A 23,537-nucleotide genomic window follows, 5' to 3' on the forward strand; every position below is an offset into this window, starting at 1 on the left:
TACCTTCCATATGTTCCTGGTAAGCTTCGAAGATGGCCTCAATCCCTTGCCACCTGCGCCTGGGGGGTTCGTCGTCCTCCCCCTGCCCGTCTTCCTCGTCCTCCTCTGAGTCCTGGTCCGTCTCCTGCGTGAGGGGGCCCTTCCTCCCAGGGGGCGCCTCCTGCTGCCCGTTGTGCTGGGGCAGAGGGAGGCGGCTGGAGGACTGGAGCTCGGGAATGTTGTAGTGGATGGACGTGTCCACTTTGTGGTTCTGCTCTGCAGACAGCACGGCTACGTTCCCTGCGGGGGCAGAACAGGCTCATCACAGGCCTGCAGGAGTCTGTGTGACTGCAGGCCTGCTGACCAGAGGCAGTACGGACAGACCGATGCCCTTCAGAGGTCAAACATGGCCCCCAGGGCAAGGTCAGAGAGCCCTAACGACCACAGCAGACCTGTATGTAGTCCACTCAGTCCTAATGGCTGTGCGGTCTCAGCCACGCCGATCCCAGAGCGTCAGCGTCCTGTTTTAGGAAATGGTGCTGGAGCCTGGTCTGCAGCTGGCCCTCTGTGACTACCAGTCCCCGCTCTCTCAGGAAGTGCATGTCCCGTGGTCCCCAGGCATACCCCGTTAGCTGTCGTTCGGACCTGTTTAGACAAGGTTGGCGCTGCCCTGTGGCATGGCCCCGCAGGGGATGTCCTCTTAACAGGTACACATGGCCTCTGCTATAGTCTGGGACGTGCTCAGGCAATGCACTTGTAGGGCTCAGACTGGCAGGAGATGCATGGCTTTAAAATCCTGAGGAAGGGGTGCCAGGGTGGCACAGCTGGTGGAGCATCCGACTCGAATTCTGTTCGGGTTGGAACCTCTGGGCCCCTGGGATGGAGCCCTGTGTCAGGCTCTGTGCTGGGCATAGAGCCTGCTTCGGATTCTTGCTCTCCCTCCCTGGCCCTTGCACGTGTGCTAAAATAAATGAATAAATCTTAAAAAAAAAAAAAAAAAAAAAAAGCCTTGAGGAAACAGTTGAGTGTAATGTCAGAAAAGGGTTGATGTAAAACAAGGCAGGAAAAACATGTCCTAGATCCACAGAAAAGCCTCTGTGAGGTGTGTCTGGGAGGGCATGGGGGTATTTAACCCGGGCATCTTGTCAAAGTATTTTCTCCTTGAAAAACAGGATTCGTTCAAGTAAACTCATGACCAACACCCAGTCAAGAATCCCTCCCGAGTTTCACTGCGAAAACCACCATCCTTGCTCTTTGGTATCATTCTGTCTCTGTTGATGGCAGCGTTAACTTACCTAGGAGATGCCGACACAGCGTCAAGAGCTCTGTGTCTACAGATCCTTACTTACCCACATTCATCTTTTACAGCTTGCAGTAAGAAACGTGTTTAAAACGGCTTTGGCCTAATAACCTAATTATCTTCTTCTCTTAGAGCATATGAAAGTTGTATACTCGGCAGTTACCCTACCACTGGGGATTCTTCTCCCTCTAGTCAGTTTCAACCCTTGACTCAGTGAGAATGAGCCGTAGTGACTCCCGTTCTCCCACCTTCGGGGACTCCCAGCAAAATGTCCAAGGGGAGTGGATCCGGGGGCTCGAGTGTTGTACCAAGTGCTCTCTGAAGTTACTGGAACAAACACCTGCTGGTCTGGTTATCAAAGAGCGGGGAGATTTCCAGGTGAGTGTGTACGGGAATGCTGGAAAATCCACAAGCTACGGAAGGAACAGAGCCTCTCTGTGCCTGAGAGACCCCTCACCTGGCCCTACAAAAAGGAAGGGCTTCTAACTCAACTCAGAGGACACTGCTCGCTAACTTTTCTTCAAGTGTGGTCAGTAGACCAGCGGCACCATCATCACCTGGGCACCTGTTAGCGACGGAGACTTCTCGGTCCCGTCTCATGTGCCTTGTGCACACTCAAGTTTAAGGGGCAAGCCCCCGGCTGCAGCTGAGTGCTCCACGCTGCTCTCGTGACGTGGGAGGACAGTGACAGGCAGCCTCTTTACCTTTATGCTTCTGCAGGGCCTTCTGGGTGGACTGCAGCACAGACTCGTGGAACTGATGTGCAAACTCCTCCGCCATGAAGGGCTCCCATGGCTTGCTCTTCCCGTTGATGCTGTGGGACAGGGGCACGGGAATGTCCTTGGGCGCAGGGCCCCGGATGTAATGAAGCATGCTTAGGCTCTTCTTGCCCCCGGGGGCCTCGCTCAGCCTGGCCTTCTCGCTGCTGGCAGGAGCTGCCTCCTGGACCTGCGACAGCTCCTGGGGCCGGAGCTGCTCCAGTCTCCCAGTCTCCATGGCGTTTGCAACATCAGACAAGGAAGCAGCAACACCCACAGGCTTCTCCGTATCCAGAGAGGCTTGCTGCGTGGCTGGTTCTTTTTAGAGACAGAAAGCGAGGAAAATGTTAAGAGGGGCAAGTGAACAGGCGGACCCTGACCTCTAGAGCTTACATTTAATAAAGACCTAGTGCAAAAGACGAAGACTCGGGGCCGTTTAATTAAACGTCAGTGTCAGTGAGCACGTGTGGTCAGAAGGTGGGGCTGTGTTCAGCAGCAAGTCCATCCTTGAAAGGCGCCCCAGGAAGGCATCTGAGAAGAAAAGAGAATCTGCAGGAAGAAGCAAGTTGCTTCAGATCACCCAAAAGGTAGATGTTATGTGGCCCAACCCGGTAAGAAAGACCACGTTAGGATTTGAGAACAGGGCCGGACCATAAAGATTTCCTGCTCCACTCAGCAGCGCAGCAAGGTTTAACCGAAGCCGAGAGAGAGAGAGAGACAGAGAGAGAGACAGAGACAGAGAGAGAGAGAGGAGGTGTGAAAGCAGGTGTCAGAGAGGCCTGCAGGGCAGAACAAGAAAGACGGAGACACGGGAGAAGAGTGCCAACTTGGGGCCAGCGGGAGCAGCAGAGCCGAAGCAGCAGGTGCCGGAATCCAGGGCATGGGGCTTCCGAGGCCTGGCCGGACTCCGACTACCCTGACCCACCACAGACAGCCCTGCGGAAGCCGGGACCGTGCCCACCGGCTCGCAGCCCTGACTTCCCACTCTCCTGCTCTGTCCCGAGCACAGCCTTCCCACTCGTGCAGGGAGCTTCTGAGAGAGAGAGAGAGAGAGGAGAGAGAGAGAGAGAGAGAGAGAGAGAGAGAGAGATGGAGAGAAACATACTCTGTTTCCAGGAGGAAAGATTCATGACGAAGAAGACCTTGAGGGGTCGCCTCTGACCTCGGGCAGCCCTCGGGACAGTCCCAGGCGGCGGCAGAGGAAGGGGCTGTCCTTCCCGCCCTGGGCCTTACCGCTCAGGGAGACAGCAGGACTGTCCCTCGGAGAATTCCTGAGTGGGTCTGCCACTGCTGCGGACAGGGCCTTCTGCTTCATGGCATGGAGCATTTCAACAAGTTTCTCTTTGTCTATGAGAAAAGCAGCCTGAGATTAACAACACCGTTGCGTCACTGCTGAGAGGGAAGGGGAGCAGGCTGCTAGCCCAGGCCGTGACTGGCAGGTCCAAGTCCTTTAAACCAAGAACAAAGCAAGCACCAAGGGGACAGGCTGTGTTTAAAGGAAGAAACCTTCATTTTAGAGTGAGCCCAGATTCTGCTCAGCTTTTACTCCAGAGCGTTCTAGATGCATTCCAAAAATAACCATGTGTGTACAGCAAAATAGCGGGTTCCTAGGGTTCCTATGATCTTCGGAGGTGACTGCTGACGCCGTATTCTCTCAGACGCACAAAAGGTCCCGACACAAAGAAGCAACCCCGAAGATCCACACAGCACTTCTGGAAGCCTCTGCTTCCAGGCTTCCGGGCGCATCCTCCTCCCCTACAGCTCCTGGTATGCGAGCCCAAGTCCCAGGAGGGCTGCCATCTACCGAAACGGGACCAGAGCCCCGTGACGCCTACTGTGGCGACTCCCTGTTGCGGTGGCACCTGTTACTGACACGAAGTGCCTATGTTACTGGTGGCGTCCGCTAGGAATTAGGAATTAAGTCAGGCAAAAAGATGCTCGTTACAGACTGTGGCTGTTCCCGGGGACTGGTGCTGGTGATCAACACGTCACTGCCTCAGGGAGTGCACGGCTTCCACTTTGCTGGTTAAAGGCAAAAAGCAAACGCCACACCCCACTGATGAAGTAAGTGGAAGCAAGTACATGACCAGTAAGCACTTCTGCTTTCACCTGGACTCCTTCCAGAGAGAAGTGACCACCTAGGTGTCAGCAAGTTGGACGTGGAAGTGTGCAAATGAGCACCTGGACAGGCCAAGTTCTCACCTGAACTCACATCCTGGCGCTAAGCGAGCGTGGGGAGCAGACCCAAGAAGGGGATACCAGAATGCGTTTACAGCGCACCACTCCTTCTGCACTATGGACTCCAGCCCAAGGAGGCGGCCCCAACATGGCCCCTGGTGTCCGGAAGGACCTGGAAGCACCTTCCAGGGCAAGCTGTCTCATCACGACATCTGCTGGCTCTGCCTGGCTGCTACGGGCCACCCCGAGCCTCCTGCCGTGGGAACACGAAGCGCCGTGGGCCATGCCGGCCCCCACCAAGAGGAAAGAGCCGCTACCGCGGGAAGGTACGATGCGACCCTGCACCCGGGGGTCGCCCCACTTGCCGCCCCAAGTGCTGGGAGGTCTGACAAGTGACAGAGCAGCCGACAAAAGTGGGCTTTACATACAGAACAGAGGCCACTGATGCGACAAAAGAAACGTGCTCCAAGGAAGGGAATTTGCATTTGGGGTGGAGAGAAACTGGATGCCAGAGAGACACCAGGGCAGGCCTGAGAGAGCAAAGCGGCTGCCGCCTTGGGGGCCAGAGGGAGTTGAGAGAGCCCCAGGGTGAAGTGGTTCCAGATCCCACCAGAAGCCCAGGGCCCCTGCTTGTCCAGAAGCTCATGGCCACAGTGACCCCACCCCGTGGGGCCCGCACCAGGCCGTACCTTTTCTCTTCTCGGCACTGATGTGAGTCAGGTTGAAGATGGTCAGGAACTTCTTCTTCTCTTCGAAGTTGGGGCTATTGTTCATCTCGTCGGGACTGTAGCGCGTGGACAGTGCCAGTCTCGGTGAAGGCGTCTGCCGCTTGTTCTGAATCGTCGGGGGTGACGGGCTTCTCTCCCTCAGCATCCGCCGCCGCTTCCTCCGCTTCTGGGTCAGCAATTCCTCCTTCTGCTGTTGGGTGGTCAAGCCAAAAAGTTGCAAAAACTCTAGCTTCTAGATTGGGAAAGAAAACAAATGAGTTTGAAACCACTGGCAGTGGCATGCTTCCACTGTCCCAGGGGCCCGTCCTGGGGTCCAACGCAGCCCATGTCCACGGAGGGGGAGGACCGTGACCGTGAGCACATCCAGACACCCACAGTCTGTGGGCACGGAGGAGCGCAGGGAGTCCCAGCGAGTGCAGGGCTGCCCGGGACAGTGGGAGGGAAGCCAAGAAGCAGGCTCTGATGGGGGGGGGGGGGGTGCGCCAGAAGCCCAGCCCGCAGCCCCACACGGCGGGGACCAGATTCCAGATACCTCGGAGGAAGTATCCAGCTTGAGTGGCGGCTGCTCGGCCACGCAGCGGAGGTGGGCCCTGACCTCCTCCTCGTCGCTCTCGTCGTAAGAGTCATCCAGGTCGTAGAAGTAGCCTGGGGGCGAGAACGGGTTTGCTGGGCTGGGCAAGGAGCCTCGCCCTCCAGCGGATGCTGCATACACGGGGCCCCTGTGACGTGTGTACAGACGCGCCTGTGGGACCAAGCCCTGCCGACCGCTCCGAGCACCCCAAAACCCAGACTCCTTTTATCCCGGGTGGAAATGTGCACTGACCCCCAGTCCTAAGATTTGAGCACTTTATAGGGATGGCAGCTGGGGGGGTGGGGGTGGAGGATGCAGGAGGCAGACGCCAGGCTTCCTCTGCACCCCAAGTGACCAGGCCAAGGTAGCGTGAACGGACAGTGATCTCTCTGCAGGGAATCACTCATCCCGCAGGCCTGGGGTTGTGTCCATGGCAACCCAAGGCTGTGTGTGCACATCCACTCCCTGCCTACTGTGGCCATCTGGGTCCACTACCCAGGAGGGGACGGGCACACTCAGGGCCCCTACCAGAGGCAAAGAGCATGCCCAGAAACTGAGATGCAGAGAACCGTAGAACCCCTGCACCAAGGGCACCAGGGTATCCCCGCATCCTCCCTCACAAGGCAAGCGGAGGAGAAAAATACTAGTCAGGCCCAAAATCTAGCCTAGAACCACCACCTGGGAAGACCTGGCCTTGGCCCCAGCTTCTGGCTAAGAGGCTGAGTTCAACAGGAGAAAAGAAACCGGTCTGGAGCAGCCCCTGCCCCCTCCTGGTCAGACAGGGTGTGCAGGTGGGGGACAGCCAAGGCCACCCTGGGCCTGCTGGCTGACACTCCCCCACCCCCACCGCAGGAGCAGGAAGGAAAGGGGGCCAGACCTCGTGCCCTTGCCCCGCTCCCACCTGGGCCTGCCCGCCCCCGAGGACGGCAGCCCCTATGAGGAGCCCCCACCGGGCCCAGGCCTGTTCTCTCGACGGCCTCCTCCCTTGTTATGCTGCAACGTTAATATTTAAAACCGTCTTATGAGCCTCTGTTCATCACTTATTAATCATGCGTGTCTGTGGACCCATCCTTCCAGAGTTTTGATTTGGCTTTTTGGGCCAATTTTCATTGCAGCAGGAATGGCAGGGACCCCGGGACTGTCTCCCCAGTGCAGGTGTCAGCGACACGAAAGCCAGTGAACTTGCTCCCTGAGCTGCTCAGACCCCACGGCCGGAAGCAGGAGTGGGAGGAGGGCGGCACGCTGCCCCGCCCGGTCCCAGAAAGCCTCCAGGGAGGGCGCACCTTTCTCCTGGGCCTCTCGCCGCCTGCGCTCCTCCAGGTCCAGCTTGCTGACCAGCCTCCGCCGCTGCTGCAGGAACTCGTCATAGATGTAGGCGGGGTCGGGGCCCCGTGGGGCTGCAGGCCGGTAGGGCGAGCCTGGCTTCAGGGGCCCCGGGAGCTCCCCAAAGGGGGCAGGCTGGGTGAGGGAGGCCCGCTGCTGGCCCAGGATGGTCTGGGTGGATTTTTCCAGCTCAGCCAGAAAGGGCCCGGGCCCGTGAGGAAAGGCCTGGTGCTCCAGGCTCGCTGCCTCCCTTGGGGGTGGCTGGTACTTGTCCAGGGGGGTGGCCTCTCGCTTCCGGGGCCCCTCCTCCACCTTCTCTGGGCAGTAGACCCGTTCCACTTTCACCAGGGGGACGGCTGCCTGGCGGCTGGGCTCAAAGGGAGTGGGGTGGCTGTGCAGAGGGTGGCTCTCAGGGGCCCGCCGTGTCTCCAGGGTGCTGTCCATCAGGGACACCGGGTTCCAGAGGCCCGTGGGCACAGAATGGTGCTGGGGCTTGGGCGAGATGAGTGGCGGGGGCCCGCCAAAGTGCTGTGGGGGATCTCGGCTGCCCAGCTCTGGACGGTTCGGTCCTGGCCTAGGGAATGAGCAGAGCAGGCCATCAGTCACGACAGCAGCCACCCAGGCCGCCTGCCCAGAACTCCCCAGAGAGCAGAGCTGGAGGGGCACCAGGGCTGCTACCTCTACGACCCCTTGAGAGGCTGCTGCCCGTGGACTCCCGTTTCCCCCGCACACAGCTGGAGGCAGGCAGGTGTAGACTTTTGAGAGGACACAGAAGCTCAAAGGTGGACGCTGCTTGCTGAGGATGGAGACAGTCTCAGGCCAGACCCACTTCTGCTCCTGTTTCTCACCCATGACCTGGCAATAGCTCCTTACGTTCCACCACTTCCTGAATTCCTGTGAACTCTGTGTAAGGACAGACCTGCACCTTTGTTTTCCGCAGGGAGTCCCACCGAAGGGAAAATAAAGACAAGTCCCTGACGGCAAAGGTGTGGCTTTGTCATCGGCACCCCCCTCCACGTGTGCCAAGCCGTGGACAGATGCAGAGGGCAGGCCAGCCTTCGAAGGGGCCACTCTCCTCTCTCCCAGGTGTCTTCCCAGCCCAGTGAGGCGGGGCAGGCCTGCTTCCAGGGTGACCCTCACAGTTAGGGTGGGTGGGTCTGTGCTGTTGCTGAACCCCAGTGGTCCCCATCAGAAGAGCAGCCCAGGTGGCTGAGTCGGTTAAGCATCTGCCTACGGCTCAGGTCCTTGATCTCAAGAGTTCCAGGATTGAGCCTCACGTCGGGCTCTCCGCTCAGCGGGGAGTCTGCTTCTCCCTCTCCCTGTGTGCTCGCCCTCTCTCAGATAAATAAAATCTTAAAGGGGAAAACAAAAAAAAAGGCAACAACCCCACGTAGCCCCAAAGCAGCAGCTACACCCCAAGAGTCTTTATGGAGCCAAGCCACTTGCTAGAGCATGGCGCCCCTACACTCAGGCAGGGCAGGAACTAGAGGGGACCTTTTATCAGGTAAGACACTTTACCTCTGTTGTAGCAGGCTTCCAGGGCTCTCCCCACCTGGCTTGGGGCAGGGGACACTGAACCATAGCCACCAAGTTATTCCCAAATGCAGGCTGGGAGAAAACCCCCCAGTGACACTGTAGAGTACAAAAGGGGACTATATCAAGAAGCCCCATGTCCTTAAACGAGTCAAGGAACCCGTTAGCAGACCAAATATGTCATGCACTGGAGCCAAGCACTGAACGGTTTTCTAGCTGGGAACACAAGGGCCCGTCAGATGTCAAGTTCATGCTGCTGTGAGGCCGAGTGTGCTGCCAGCTACTATGAGGACCACGGAGGCCAGGAGAGGGCAGCTGGGGGCCGGATGCTGCGTCTGGTGCCCTAGGCCTACATGAGGCTGCTAGGTCCTGAGACAGAGGCCGCCCCTGCTGGGGACGGTGGTGCCGGGATCCTCGGGCCTTGGCAGAGGAAGACCCCCACGGGAGTCAGAATACCCAGACTTTATCAGGAGGCGCCGAGGGGTGCTGGCTGCTCTCCCAGGGCCCGGGGCGGGGAGAGAGTCAGATGAGCAGAGATCAGCTCACAGACAGAAGCAGCGGAACGGTCTGCAGAGAGGGGCCCTCGCTACGGCCACGGTGGGCAGTGCAGCTGCCGGCTGGGGCGGAGAATCTCACGCCAGGATCAGCCCAGCCAATCCCTGCGGCCGCCCTACCCGACAGCAGAGCCCATGGCTGCGCCGTGGAACAGGCCAGCAGCACCCAGGGCACCGTCGGACGGGCGCTGAAGGTGAGAGAGGGAAGGAGCACGTGGACATCGAAAAAGCCTCCAACCCAGATGGCATCCCAGACATGAAGACCCGGAGAGACACTCCCCAATCTTTCCACCCGGCCTCCCTTGTGCACAACTGGGGAAACAGGCCAGCATCCCCTGTCCCTGAGACGTGGCCAGGCCCTCTGCCAACTCTGGCTGATGAGCCCTGGATGGTGGGTTAGGGGACACTACTAGGTGGCAGCCAGACCAACAGGTGGGAGTGGGGAGGCCCGGGGGCAGCTGTGAGTGTAGGAAGGGGCCCAACGATGGGCACAAAGGACCCCCGGGGGATCCCAGAATGGAGCTGGGAAGTGGGTATTATTTATTGTAATAGCAATAAACAATTTCTTGTTTAAATCCAAATTAAATACAGTCCCCTTTTTCATTAAAAAACATTTGGACTTGAAAGCACAGGCAGACAGAAAGAATGGGTGTAATTATTGATTAAAGCTTCTCTTGCCTCCTCCAGGCGCCACGACTGTCCCCACGGGGACACAGCCAGGCTGCGTGGGAAGGCCCTGGCTCTGGCCAGCGCCATCACTTGGGGACAGGCACCTCTGAGTGCCTCTTTTCCCGGCCTGGAGTCTCTGCTTCCTCGCAGGCCCAACAGGTCGGCGGCGGGGGGGGAGGCGGGGGGGGAGCGCACGGTAGCAAGTGAAAGCACTCAGGAGGCAGGGTAAACTGCAGGTACCCCATAAATGCTGGCTGGCTACGAGCAAATCCAAGCATGAAGACCCCCCCCCCCCTGCCTCCCGGGGGTTTCCTGGCACTGCCCGACCCCGCCGAGCCCCACCTGGTGCTCTCCGGCCTGTGCTCCGCCTCCGTGGGAACCGGGGGCCGGCCCATGTCCAGGTGCTGCTCCAGCACCTGCTGCCGAAACTCCGACACCTGGGACTGCCGGTCTTCCTTCTCCTGCCGCAGCCGTCGCTGCCGCGCCAGCCACTTTTCCTCCTCGTTGGTGCGCTGGATCAGCAGGGCTGTGGTGGCGCTGCTGCCCGGCAGCGGGAAGATGCTGTGGTTGGAGAGGAGGCTGGGCACGGCGTGGTGGGCGGTGGGCGTGGGGTGCAAGGGGTGCTGCCCGGGCTTCGAGACTTGCAGGCCCGCCTCCTTCAGCTTCTCTGTGGGGCGGCGGGGGCGGGGGAGAGGGGAGGCCGTCACAGTAGCATCTCCGCAAAGGGGGCCCAGCCCCTGCCTGCCCCCAGGGCCCCTACGGATGCTTTCAGGGAGCACGGCCTCTGGGGACGCTGGGTGGTCGGTGGGCACGGCTCCCGATCGCACCCGCCGGGGTGCTGCAGCTCTGGGCTCGTGCGGGCTTGCGAGAGCAGACCGAGCCCTCCCAGGACCACGCAAGCCCGTTGTTAACGAGCCCTCGTTAAGTCTGATTACATAAACTCCCGATGACACGAAATACGTTCAAGACAAAGGTCATCCCTCCCTTCCTGATGCTTTCACTGCGGTTCACTATGGTGCGTGGCACCCTCGACGGGATCCACCGGGCACCTCCCCCCAGCTCCCGCCTGGCTCCGTGCCCCCGCGTCTGCAGCCTGGTAACGGGCCCCGCGGTACCTGCGCGCGTCGGGGTCAGCTGCTCCGAGGGCTTGCCCCGCTCCTCGGCGGCGTGGCTCCGCAGCCCGTGCAGCTCGGCCACGGGCAGGAAGGCCGGCTCCAGCGCCTTGGCCGCCAGCAGGTCCTTCTCGCGGGCCCGCTGCTCCCGCTGGCGCTCCAGCTCCCGCTCCCGCTCCTTCTCCCGCTCGCGCTCCAGCTCCTTCTCCCGCTCGCGCTCCTTCTCCCGCTCGCGCTCGCGCTCCTTCTCCCGCTCGCGGTCGGCTTCCCGCTCCCGCTCGCGCCTCAGCTCCTCATCCAGCTGCAGCCTGCGGGCCAGGGCACGGGGTGGTGACGGCGCTGCGCTGGTGCAGGGGGGCCAGGCACGGGCCCCCAAAGAGAACTCCCAGGAGTGCGAGACCAGTACTGTCACCGCACCGTGACAGCAGATGCGCAGGGTCCCCCGGAGACTCCAAGGCCCCCGGACCAAGAGCCGCACACTGCCTCCCCGAGCGTCACCACACGCTCACGCCAGGAGGCCCAGCGACGGACAACGGAGCTCGACAGAGACCAAGCTCGAAGTCGAGCACCAGCCGCTCCCCGCCTCGCAGGTGAGCAGGGCCGCCCCGGCCCAGCACAGGGCTTACCTCTCGGCGCTGAGGCTGGACATCCGCTCCGAGTGCAGCGCGGCCAGGGACGAGTGGGAGAGCTCGGGGGGGTAGCGGACCCCGGAGAGGTGCAGATGCATAGCAGACGGGTGCAGTGGGGGCAGGGAGCCGGGGGTGGGGATGGGGTAGAAGGGGGACCGTAGGGCTGACAAGCAGTAGGAGTCATCCATCCTGTGCGGAGAAGGGGGGGGCCCAGTGAGAACCAATGTGAAAGAAAACAAAGCCCAGGCCCATTCGAAGGTGTCCCTCCCCCCCCCCCCCGCCCCGGGGCCAGGGCAGAATGGCCGGGAGCCTCCACAAAGGCCATGCGGATAAAGGCCATGGCCAGCCCCAGAGCCCCGCCAGGACCCTTCCAGGCCTGAACGGCAGGCCTCCTGTGAGCAGCAGCCCACTCACTATGGATGCATCGGGCTAGATTTGTGAGGCTCCTGCACAGAGCAGAGCCGTGGGACACACCTGCCCTGGGGCTTCTCGGTTACACAGCAAAACAGGCAGCCACTGGGGGAGGGGCAGCACGGACGATGGCGGGGGGGGGGGGGGGGGCGCAGGGATGACTCCCGCCAGGGGGCAAACCCCTAATGGCTAACTCGGAAGGCTGGGGGCTGCTCCGAGCTACGGAGCCTGGCCCCAGGGCGTGAGGGTGACTCAGTGAGGTGCCTCACCTGAAGGCCGGGTGGGGGAATGGGTGCGGGGCCAGGTAGCTTGGGTGGTAGTAGGCGGCGGCGGCGGCGGCGGGGTCCAGGCCGAGGGGAGGCAGGGAGGACATGCGCAGGTCCTCGGTGGTGTGGTAGGGCCGGAAGCTCCTCAGGTAGTCCTCGGGCACGGTGCTCGGGGGCACCACGTGGTGCACAGGCCGCTGGAGGCTGCGCGTGGGGACGGACGGACAGACGAGGAAGGGCCAGTGGTGAGCAGGCTTCCTGCTCCAGGCTGAGCAACGCGTCATTCCCCCCCCCCCCCCCCGCACACCCCCATTCCCGCCTCTGCCAGAACGCGGGGTCTTCAGGGACAGGTCCTGGCTCCCACGAACGGGGGCGCAGGCGGGCTGGGAGAACCAGCCGTCAGGTCAACATGGAAATGCGTAGCAGGCACAGACGGGGCCGCGGGCCCGGGCCTCAGCCACCATCTGGCGGCTCTCAGCCTCAGCTGGTGCAGACCCACCGCCGGGCACCACCGCCAGAGCCTCCGGGATCCAGACCCCAAGCACACGTGCCCCCCCATCTGCAGACTTACTTGAGTGGTGGGAAGCGCGAGTCCTGCACCACAGAGCTGGGGGAGATGCCAAAAGGGTACGGGGTGCTGAGCAGGTGGGAGGGGATGGCTGGGCCCCCCGCCTTCTCCTGGGGCAGCGGGGGCTCCACGATGAGGCGCTCCCGACCACCGCTGCTGCCCCGAGAGCCAGCGTCCTGCGGGAGGACAGAGAGCACCGGGTCAGGACCGGGGTGCGGGGCCGGGGCCTCCTCCAGACTCAGAGAGGCTCGCGTTTGGTGTGCCTTCCTTAAGGGTTTCCACCCCATCCTGCGGGGCACGCACAGGATACGCAGGAGGCAGTCCCCTCCTCCCCCGGGAGGACACGGCTTCTCACGGCACGAGGGCTGGACTGAAACCCATCTCGTTGCTGGGGCCACAAAACCAAGTGCCCGTGAGGGGACAGGGCACAGAGCAGGGGCCCCCACCTCGCACCAACCCCCATGCCCTGCCAGCGTGCCCTTCACACAGGGTCCTGCCGGCTCCAAACCCGAACTCGGGGGGTTAGATGGTGCTGTTCCACACCCGCAGGAAGTGAGCTCCGCTCTGCAGCAGGGAGCAACAGAGCCAGCCGGGGCCCCCCCGCCCGCGGATCGCCAAGCGGGCACCGGCGAGCCCCAGGGGCTGAAGCGTCAGCTGCGCCAACAGCTGCCAGCGCGCATCACAGATCCCTCGGCCCCCTGGTGCCCAGAGAGTCGCAGCCAAGAAGCTGGTGCTGCCCCCGGGCAGAAGGCGCTAGTCTAACCCCGCTTACCGACCCCTTGGGGTGGTCCTGGCACCAGCCACAGCAGGCAGCTGGGGTACCCCGACTGGTTGGACCTGTCTGGGGACACCTTTGCACACACTGGTGGTGGGCGGGGGCCCTGCCGACCCTGGGAAACCAGAGGAAGGGCTTGCTCAAGGCAGGAAGGCGGAGAAAGAGGAGCCCCAACCAAGACCGAGGGCAGAGCCCGCCATGGCTGGCCACACGGAGGGACCGGAGGAGTGATTACCCCGGGAACACACACCACCCACAGCTGCGACCCCTCTGGTCATTCACGTGGCTAAAGGGAGCTGAGCAGCAAGATCCTGAGCCCGTCAATAGCAGTTGGGGGGGGGGGGGGTTCCTGACCTCTATTCAGAATCTTCTGGATTCTGGAGCAGGCGCCAGCCTGGGGGTGGCTGGGCCCCCCCTGAGGGTGGGGGTGGGAGGCCTCCACTATCCTGACAGCCCTTCTCAGCCTAAGCAAGGTCAGCACCAGCCATGCTGGGACCTCAGCCATGGGGGTTCTGAGGCGTGGCCACAGGCTCCCCTAAGCCCCAGGAGCTTCTCGACCAGGCCCTTCCTCCCGTCCTTCACCTGGCTGGACTGCCACGTCCCCCACCCTACCCCCCCGGCATCCGGTCTGGCCGCTCCTGATAGACAGCAAACCAGGGCCGCAAGAAAGGAGGCGGCAGTCATGGGGGGCGGGTCAAACCCGGCCTGTCCACCCCAAATCCGTGGTGTTTCCACCGTGTCGCAAAACACCAAGCACACCTTGAAAACAAGGCGGGGGGGCCACCGGACGTGTGGCGGCTGAGCCCCGTCCCCGCAGGAGATGGCCTGTTCCCTACTCCTCCACGTGTGTTCCCGGCTCGGCCAGGTCCGAGGCTCTGCGGCGCAGGCGCGGGAGGGGAGGAGCAGAGCTGCTGCGCCCTCTGACCCCCCCAGTCCTCCGGCACCAGGGCGGGGTGGGCCGTGGGGGCAGCTGAGGAGGGCCTGGCCAGTGCCAGGCGGCCGCCGTGCCCGCCCCGGCCTTCCAGAAGACACATCCGTGATAATTAATCGAAGGAGACAGGCCGCTGATTGGAATTTTTAATGAGCGGCAACATCTGTTCCTGCCGGCACGCTGGCACAGCCCCTCTGCTCACGGCGGGGTCCTCGCAGGTCCGCGAACCCTGCCCTGCCCTTCCCTGAAGGGGCGTTCACGTGGCGGTATCAAGGGGACACGCACACCAACAGCCTGGGGCAAAGCGAGCCGCCCAGAACTCCCACCTCCCACTGTTCCAGAGACTTCTCTACAGGGGCCCACGCCTGGCCTCAGGTCCCGCAGATCCCTGTGTGGACGGCAGGACGGGCTCCCATCCGGGCCTGGAGACCCTAGAGGAGACCCATCGCTGCTCTGTGCCTCAGTTTCTCCACCTGTCAAGGGTGCCAAGCGCAGCCCCAGCTCCTAGTGTGACGGGGACAGAGGCACGGACATCAAGGGGAAGCAGGGTGGAGGACCAGCACGGGGCCCGCCCACGCGAACGTCGCAGGGGCCGTTGGCAGGTCAGGGCTTGCTGGGTCCTCCCACGTGCCTATCACGTGGCACGGGGGCCCCACACCCCCCGGCTGCCGCGCTCTGCCCCTCGTGGGGGCCGCCGGGGGATGGAGATGGCCCCGTGCCTGTGGCCCGGGACGGACTGAACACAGCACACCCCCTGGAGAGGGAGGCTCCTCAGCTGCCCGAGCGGGACAGTGGCGGTAGCCAAGGGGCTGGACGGCAGAACCCTCGGAGGAAGTCCTCGCCCCAAGGACCACATCTGGGGAGAAGCTCCAGGCACTGTGTACAGAATCCCGCAGCAGAGCCAAGCCCCCCGGGTAGCCCCTGATGCGGGGGGGGGGGGGGGGGGGCTCGCGAGTGCACCGTCCCCAGAAGCCCCTTGTCCCCTCAGTGGGACAAAGCCCGGCTTGAAGGCGGCTGGGCCAGATGGCACCTTCCCACTGCAGCGGACAAACAAGGCGCCGGAGAGCCTGGGGGAGGGGCGGGCGGGCTGGACCCACGCGCCTTCCGTCTGGCTGCAGCCCCGTCAAGCTGGTGACGGGCACCTGGGAACGAGGTCGGCCTTCCTGGGGTGCTCAGAGGCTGCCCGGGCCACCCCGGGGGCACCCCAAGAGCGCGCGGGGCTCCCCCCGCCGTCCTGGCAGACGGGCGCGCGGCAAAGAGCATCTGGGGGCAGCTTTTATTTCCGAGCGGCGGCTGCAGGCACAGCTGTACCGATGAAGGGAGGACAAGGGGGGACGGGAGGGAGGGAAATCCGGCATTCTCCGGCGCTCAGAGAGAGGCTCCCAGGCAGGCAGCAGGACATGCCCTGTTAGCTTGAAAATAAACCATTTTTCATTTCAGCGGTCCTTTGTGGCTCCCACTACCTGGGAGACAGGACCCTGGCGACCCCGGTGACGGACAGGGCCCACAGCCCCGCCCCCACGACGCCCCACCTGGCGGGAGGCGCCCCCCCATCCCCTCCCCACCTTCACGCCTCTTGCCGGCTCCGCTCCCCAGAAGGATTACATTCTCCACTGAGCCTTTGTGCGGAGCTGATGAGCCATACATCATCTGCTAATCCAGTTCCCGTCCCGCCGCCCTCCCTGGTGGTATTAGTGTTTCATTAAGCGCCGCGGTGGTAAATGGCTGGAGCAGATCTATCACGGCCCTTTCTCTGGGGTGACTAAATGTTTCCGAGACAGGCAGGACCCTCGGAGGAGACCCTCGGAGGACTCCCACGGCGCAGGCGCTCGAGGAGGGAAATACATGGGAGGCGTCCAGTCCCGGCCGATAAGGGGGGGAAGGAAGCCCCTCTGGGGCAGGGCAAAGGGCACAGGGTGGGCCCTGGCGGGTGGCACCAGTCAGGGCTGAGCCAGGGACACGGCAGGCAGGACCCCCCCGCCCCGGGGGCCCTGAGGTCAAGGCGGATCGCCAGAGGCAGCGAGCCCACCTGAAGACCCTTCGTCCTCCCTTAAACCAGGGCCAGCTCAGGTGTCTCCAAACCCCTCTGGCTGGAATCTGCCCACCAGGCCCTACGCAGGCTCTCCCACCCCCCAAACCGCACACGGGGCAGAGCCAAGGGCCGAGACGGCCGCTTCGAGATGCGCGCAGGGCCACACCCAGCAGGGTCCCAGCCTACAGCTGTTGCTAGGCATTCAGGGATACCAGCTGGGGTCCTTGTGGATGCTCACCCTGGGTCAGGGCCTGCCCGACGGCCACCCCCTCTGTGGACAGAGACAGAGGCTGGCTACCCCCATCCCCCAGGGCAGAGTAAAGACAGATCACCAAGACGCCGGGGGTGCCTGCGGCCCTGGTGCCCACCTGCCTCTCCACTTCCACTTTTCGTGTGGTCTCATTAGTACTTCTGAGTACTGCCACCCCCATGGGAACTAGGCAGAAAAACCCGGCCAGTGTTCTCCACCTCCCTGCTGGGTACCCACAGTGGTTCCCCACCCGCCCACCCCCCTACCGGGAGTCCCGGGTGTCGCTGGGGAGGGGGGTCAGCCGGGGCGGGGATGCGGAAAGGCTCCCAGGGCCTTCTGCAGGGGAGCAGCTGCACCAGGGAGTCCCCAAGTACCGGGGAGGGGAGGGGGGGCGGCGGCTTTGGAAACTAAGACGGAAACAGGAAATGCTGGTATCTTCCCTACTTGGATCCTCATTGGAGCAATAATCCCATCAGCTGCTGTTTACCAAGTGCCAGGATGTGTGCAAACACCATTCTAAGTGCTTCACACGGGGCTAAGGACGAAACAGTGTCCGCCCCCCCATTTCTCATGTCGGGGCACTGACCCCCAGGTCCTCAAAACGGGAGCACGTTGGGAGGGCCCATGAAGAGGTCATTCCGGTTGGCCGTGACCCAACATGACCGGTGTCATCAAGAAAGGAGATCATGACACAGATGCGCACAGAGGGAGGGCCGGGTGAGGACCCAGGGAGAAGGCGGCCATCTCCACACCCAGAAGAGGGGCCTCAGGGGACAGCCACCCTGACCACAGCGGGGGCCACAAGCACAAAGGATACATCTGTTGTGTGAACCCCTGGTCTGGTGCTTGGTTGTGGCCGCCTGACTGGCACCCTCGGATTTTCTTCCAACACACAGATCCTCCAGGTGAGCGTGCCGTGGGGTCTCGGGCCCCAAGCGCTGCCCTCCCGTGGCCGTGGCCGCACCCGCCTCCGCCCCCGTGCCCTGGCGCTCACCTGCCGGCTCTCGCTCCTCCAGACGCCATTGACGGTCTTGGTTGGGGCGATCGTCACCACGGGGGGCGTGCTGGGCACACTGTGGCCCCCAGGGGGGACGATGATGGGGCCCATGGGCACGCGCTTGGGCGTGCTGGCTGGGGAGCTGTGGTTGGTGGCCGGCGAGGACACGGGGGACGACTCGCTGCTCAGTGAAGACCCTGCGGGAGAAGGAAGATACAGCAGCGTGAGTGGGGGTCACACCCACCCAGGGCTCTGGCTGTCCCCAGCCACACCCCAGCTCACCTGAGCCCTGAGCCCCAACCCAAAGGGGAAAGGAGCCGGGAGCGCACGCAGGCCAGCCAGGAAGGGTGACCCCTCCACGCACCGATGGAGCCCGGAGCCCCGGCAGAGCAGACGTGCTCCCAGCGCGGGCGGGGGCAAGACCCCCAGCCTCAGAACAGCGGGTGTGTGCTTGTAGACAGAGGGCTTACAGGAGGCCCCGGCGGCCGGCGTGCTGGACGGGCCGGGCCGGGCAGGGACATGCGGAAACGGCCACGGCAGGCTCATCTTTTTTCTTAGATATCCACTGCAATCTACTCCTAAGTTTTTAAAATTCAGATCTGGGGCGCCATTTACAACACAAAGGTCCCTGGTTTCTAGCACATTCAGAGTCGTGCAACCAAGACGGCTACCTGGCCCCAGATCACTTCTGCCCACCCACCCAAAGAACCCTGGAGCCCACTCCTCCCCGCTGTACCCCTGGAGGCAGGGTAGAGGCGGCAGAGCCGGTGGGGGGCCCAGGGCTTAAGGCGGGCCGGGCAGGGCCTAGGGCGCGGCTGGGAGGAAAGCGCTCCAGGGTCCCCTGCAGAAGGCCCTCGTCGGCTGCTCAGGTTGATGGCTGCTCCCCCCGCCAACGGGCAGCAAGGAGGTCACCATGCTTCCTTCCCAGGTCCCGGCCCCCCAGCAGGCACCCGTCTGGCCCGGGCTAGTCCAGCACTGTCTGGGGGTCGTCGAGAGCCCAGCCCGGGCCCGGCGAAATCCACAGCGCGTACTCACATCCACCCTGCACTCGGGAAGGAGACCCCCTCACGTGCCCACACCGTGGTGGGGCCACAGACGCTGGCTCACGCCACCCAAGCCCCCGTCCCAGACGGGCCCTACTTCACCTGAAAGCACGAGAGCAGCTGGGGCCACGTGTGAGGCAGGACACACGGTCAGCTATGGTCACGGGCAGGGGGCGGGGTGGGGTGCAGGGGCTCTGGCCGAGCTGCACGAGGAGGCCACCGCTGACAATCCCAAACAGCGGCTTGGAGACGCCCCGTCTTGCTCTTGGACTCAAAGGGCAAACACTGACCCTTCTGAAGGGTCCCCACGGGCACCTTCCGTTGGCAAGAGCCCCACGTGGGTGGGGGGAAAAGGAAGCAAGGTCAGCAGAGACAGCTCCTCGCGGAAGGAGAATCCCATCGGTGTGCAGGCATCCTCCCAGATCTCACTCCAAACTTGCCTCGTTCCTGAGGGCCGAGGGACCCTCACCCTGTCTCCATACCACCTCCAGTGGCCACACTCACGTTACCAGATGGAACCTCCCAGCTGCCAAGGGGTCACTGCAGTGCCATCTATCCTTCCTGCCCCAGGGACCCTGACCAGCCATGTGTGGCCTCAGCAGCGTCGCTAGGAAGTAGAGTGGCTGGACGTGGAGGCCCCGGCGACATCGGGACAGAGCCTCGACCTAAGCAACAGGACTCCCTAGGCTAGTACACGGCATGTGCAACTGTACAGGGCAGCCCCAAGGAGACACCCAGGCTCAAGTGCACAGGCCAAGCCCCACAGCAGCCCAGCAGCACGTTCTGCTCAGCAATATTAAGACCACCACGGAGGCCGGGTATCCCTCAAGGAACTGCCCGAGGGCTGCTGGCCCTGAACTGTGACCCCCGATTCCCGAGATGAAGCAGCAACCACAGCCCCCACCCCAAGAATTCTGCCACCCCACGCTAGCTGGACCAAGCCCAGCTCTGCTCCCCACTACCCTGGGTGAGGCCTGAACCCCCCGGGCAGAGGTCATTACCACTGGGGGAGGGTCAGTACTGTACAACAGGGCCACCTTCCCGTCCCAGTGGGGACAGCCTGAGGCTTCGAAACAAGCTACGTCTGCCCAAGTCGGTGACCAGCCCGTCCTGCACCCAAAGCTGGTTTCATGACCGCCTCGGCTTTGGGCGGGGGGTGGGGGGGCGTTGTCACAGGCAGATCCAGCCAGTCCCGCGGGCAGAGCCGCCTCGGGGGCTGGTGGACTGCCGCCCGTGCTGAGCTGCTGACCGAGAGGCAGCTGGGTGCTTAGTTCTGTACCGTCACCCAGGTATGTGCAACTTTGCAAAACCAGCGGCATCTTCAAGGCCGGCAGCCCCATTCTGGGGACCACACCCAGCAACGCGGGGCTGATGCCCACCAGAGACACGGCAAAGGGGCGGCATGGGGCCCGTCCTCAGGCCGGAGCGCCCCCCCGCGGGGGCAGCAGGCGGCGCAACCGCTGGAGCGCAGACAGCCAGGCAAGGCCCGGTCCGGCCGCTGGGGCGGGGGTGATAGCAGGCGGCTGGCCCCTGAGGTGTGGGGTCACTCCAAGACCCTGCCCCCGGACACTGGCCATCTGTGCGCTTTTCTCTGGTTTATCTAGATTGTGATAAAAAGTTCCACTCTGTATTTTTGAAAAAAAAAAAAAAAAAAAAAAAAAACCACCAAAAACCAAAAAAACAGAACAACACGCTAGATGAGGGATCTTTTCCTTAAAATACAATTTCCACGGAACCTCTATGGCTCTCCTTTTTTGGGTGGCAATGGCTGCACGCAGGCAAGCCCCACACCACACAATGCCTACCTCCAGCGTGCAACTCGACGGTCCCGGCACCTTCACAGAGGGGCCGCCATCACCCCAGAAAGGAAGTCCGAGCCCCCAGCCCCCAATCCGCATGGTCTCCAAGGATGTGCCTACTCTGGGCGGTTCCTGTAAATGACCCACGGTATGTGACCTTCCTCCCCTGCTGCTGCTCACTCAGTGTGGTTTTTACGGTGTGTGCGTGTGGCCGTGGGCGTCAGGACCCCCTTTCTATAGCCGGCTACCCTCCCTTGTACGCAGAGACCCGTTTCGTTTGGTGTGCCCAGCCCCTTGGCTCTGTGACGACTGCTATGTCTCCTGCGCTCACAGCTTGTCTCCCACTCAGCCCCGCGCTCAGCTGCCAGGCCCATAGCCTGGGCAGCCCTGTCTACCCTGTGCCCGGGGGTGGAGGGGGGACAGACAGGTGCGCTCTGGAGCCGAAAAAGGAGGCAAGGAAAATGCACACAGGCCAAGAGCACCGGCGGTCAAGGCAGAGGCCGGCAAGAGCCTGGAGGAAAAGCCGGGGTCAAAGGCCAAGTGGGCTTTGGGCCTCCAGGCGCTGGGCAGATGGGCCAGGGGGCCCACACGGCTGGGACCCCACGGTGCGGCAGCCCTGGGGGGCCTTGCAAGCAGGAGCACCTGCCAGCACCAGGCCCCCCAGGCCGCTCTCCTCCCCTTGAAAAGGCCCCGCCTCACGCCATTAGCTCGCCTCTCTGGATTAACCTCATTTCTAATCACCAAGGGGTGAGGGGCGGGGCGGGGGGAGCTGGGGGGCCCAGGTGCACTTGCACCAGGAGGCCATCGACAATTAGCAGCCTCATCCCCCGGGGGGCTGGCGTCAATGGCTGGCCAGAGCAGGCGATCGATCCCTGACCACGCACCCACAATGAGCGAGCAGCCACCCCGACCCTGCTCCCGCGCAGTGGCAATACCGCTGTGCCCGCCCTCATTAACTGGAGGCACGCGGCGTCCCCTCTGCTGTCTGACTCGGAGGATTAGCGCCGGGGCCGCCGGGCACATGTAATTAACAGCTGAGACCCCAGACTCGGGGGGAGACTGGAAACAAAACCGCAACTGTCCGCTCTCCCAGACACACAAGCCACGACGACCACGATGACCTACCCCCCACCCACCCCAGCCCTGTAGCGCAGGCAGGGCGAGGCCAGCTCTCGGGGACACCGCGCTGGCCTCGTGCCCCCGGGGCCTCACCCCTGACGACAGGGAGAAGACAAGAGAACAGTCTCCCTAAAAAGGGACCCTGAGGACGTCTTCCTGGGATGCCCGCTCCGGGGGCCGGGCCACCCGAGCTTGGGGGGCCTGGCAGGGGCAGCACCGCAGGGACAGACTTGTGTGTGGGAGGGACCAAGCGCAGGACTCCCGTCCCAGCAAGCGTTTGCCAGGCTTCACCCAGGGCAAGCATCAACCTGGAACCCTCGGCCACAACCAGGGTGGGGCGGGGGCACCCGAGGACCCTGCGCGCACCTGCTCGCCAGGGCCCTCTGCTCACCCCTACAGTCTGTCCTGCCCCAGGTTGACCTCGGAGGGTCCCCGGGCAGACTGCTGTATTCCAGAGGATGGACAGCCTCCACTGCCTCGCGCTTCCGGGGTGCCCTGCCCTCCCCATCCTCCCCCGATCTCCCCAGGCCCGGTGGGGGAACGCCGTTTGGACCCAGAAAGCAGACTGGCCATCAGCGTGGCCCCCTCTGCTTGCAAGGCTGAGGGGCCGTGGGGCCCGCAAGAAGCCTCCTGGGAGGCCGGCAGTCGGCTGGACACAACTCCGCGGACAGTCCCAGAGTCGGCCTCCCCAGAACGCGCCCTCCGGCACAGAGCAGTGGGAGCCCTGTCCCGCCTCACGGCCACCGGCGCGGTCCTGTGCCCGATCTGCCACCACGTCACCGTCCATAAACCCAAATCGGCAAAGACAAGTGTGGGTCTGTCTTTTGAACCACGTTCCAGGGGCCTGTTACTGGTCGATGAGCGGCACTGGGGCTGGCGAGGAGCACAGAGGGAGCTCGGGGCGGGGGGGGGGGGACAGGGCCAAGTCAGTGGCGTGTCTCCACAGCCAGGGGAGGCCTGCCACGCCGAGCATCGCCCCCCGGTCCACCGTTCTGGTCATACCCTCCCTGCCCAGCCAGCTGTGCCCCTGCCACCTCCCTGCATCCGGGGCACATGCAGCTCCCAGGCCTTGCTCTCCTCCAGCTCTGGCCTCCCCTGCCCTCCGGCCCTTGCCTCCAGAATCCCCAGAGCCCAGCGGATAGAGGAGAAGGTCTCCCACCGCCACCACGAGCTCACACCTGTGCCCGGAGACAGATGGGGCCGCAGGTACCCACAGGGAAATGCCAGCGCACGGCGGACACACGCACGCAGGGAGCGCGCCAGGCAGGACCTTTCCTTCCTGGGTTTGGTTGGCTGTTTTCTTTGAAAGAGGCAGATTTCAGGGGCCAGCAGGGAGGCCGGCTGCATGATGGCAACACTGGTGGGCAGGGTCCCACCTGCACCCTCGCCAGGGCTCAGGGACAGGACCTCTGTTCCGGCAGCTCCCGAGGCCCAACGGTAACCAGACCTGCCTGCAAAGCCAGCGACAAGATGAGGCAGGCAGCCAAGAAGCGCCATGGAAGGAAGCCGGGCAGGGGCACCCGGGTTAGGGGCTCTGGACCTGCAGAGTTAGAAATTCAAGTCCAGCTGCCCCCGCCCCTGGGGCCGGTGCTCTTGGCAGACGCCCCCTCGGGGGAGGCTGTGGGCCACCCCACAGGGCCCAGGGTGGCAACACCACGTGCCTGACACACTTTGCAGGGATTGAACAGGCCCCAGAGGCTTCGGGGCCCGCCCAGCTCCCTCTGCCCGGCCAGGACCCCCAGGCCACAGCAGGGACTGCCCAGAGACACCTGCCCTCGGCGGAGGCGAGCGATGTGCAAGGCGGAAAAGGTGGGCTGGGCGCGCAAGGACGACACATCAGAGTTAGGACCTTCCCGGTGGGTTCCAGGGGTGGGGTCAGGGGAGGCGCAGAGCCTCTCTGCACCGCGGCCCCCACCCAGCCCTCTGCACAAGGGCGCTGCAGCCCCACGGGAGGTGCCTGCCGCAGGGTGGAGGCGAGGCGAGCACACTGCCACACAGCCTGTCAGAGCCAG

At 63.2% G+C, this 23,537-nt stretch overlaps 1 protein-coding gene across 12 annotated transcripts in view; it reads right to left on the minus strand.

The window, feature by feature from the left end:
- The window catches only part of GSE1 (Gse1 coiled-coil protein), a 400,092-nt gene that overhangs the window by 7,461 nt on the left and 369,094 nt on the right, over positions 1–23,537 (minus strand). For 10 of the 12 annotated variants that reach the window (XM_027617163.2, XM_027617160.2, XM_027617167.2 and 7 more), the window contains 12 exons: positions 17,562–17,761; positions 12,583–12,755; positions 12,015–12,215; positions 11,332–11,523; positions 10,709–11,013; positions 9,936–10,260; positions 6,798–7,411; positions 5,476–5,588; positions 4,905–5,175; positions 3,271–3,384; positions 1,984–2,355; positions 4–279 (listed from right to left, as the gene is read on the minus strand). In XM_027617163.2, the coding sequence (XP_027472964.2) occupies positions 4–279; positions 1,984–2,355; positions 3,271–3,384; positions 4,905–5,175; positions 5,476–5,588; positions 6,798–7,411; positions 9,936–10,260; positions 10,709–11,013; positions 11,332–11,523; positions 12,015–12,215; positions 12,583–12,755; positions 17,562–17,761 (3,156 nt within the window). The remainder of the gene's footprint in view (positions 1–3; positions 280–1,983; positions 2,356–3,270; positions 3,385–4,904; positions 5,176–5,475; positions 5,589–6,797; positions 7,412–9,935; positions 10,261–10,708; positions 11,014–11,331; positions 11,524–12,014; positions 12,216–12,582; positions 12,756–17,561; positions 17,762–23,537) is intronic. The other 2 variants (XM_027617161.2, XM_027617162.2) reach the window with 2 other exon arrangements.

Source organism: Zalophus californianus, chromosome 17 (genome assembly GCF_009762305.2).
Source record: "Zalophus californianus isolate mZalCal1 chromosome 17, mZalCal1.pri.v2, whole genome shotgun sequence".
Taxonomy (NCBI): Eukaryota; Metazoa; Chordata; class Mammalia; order Carnivora; family Otariidae; genus Zalophus; species Zalophus californianus.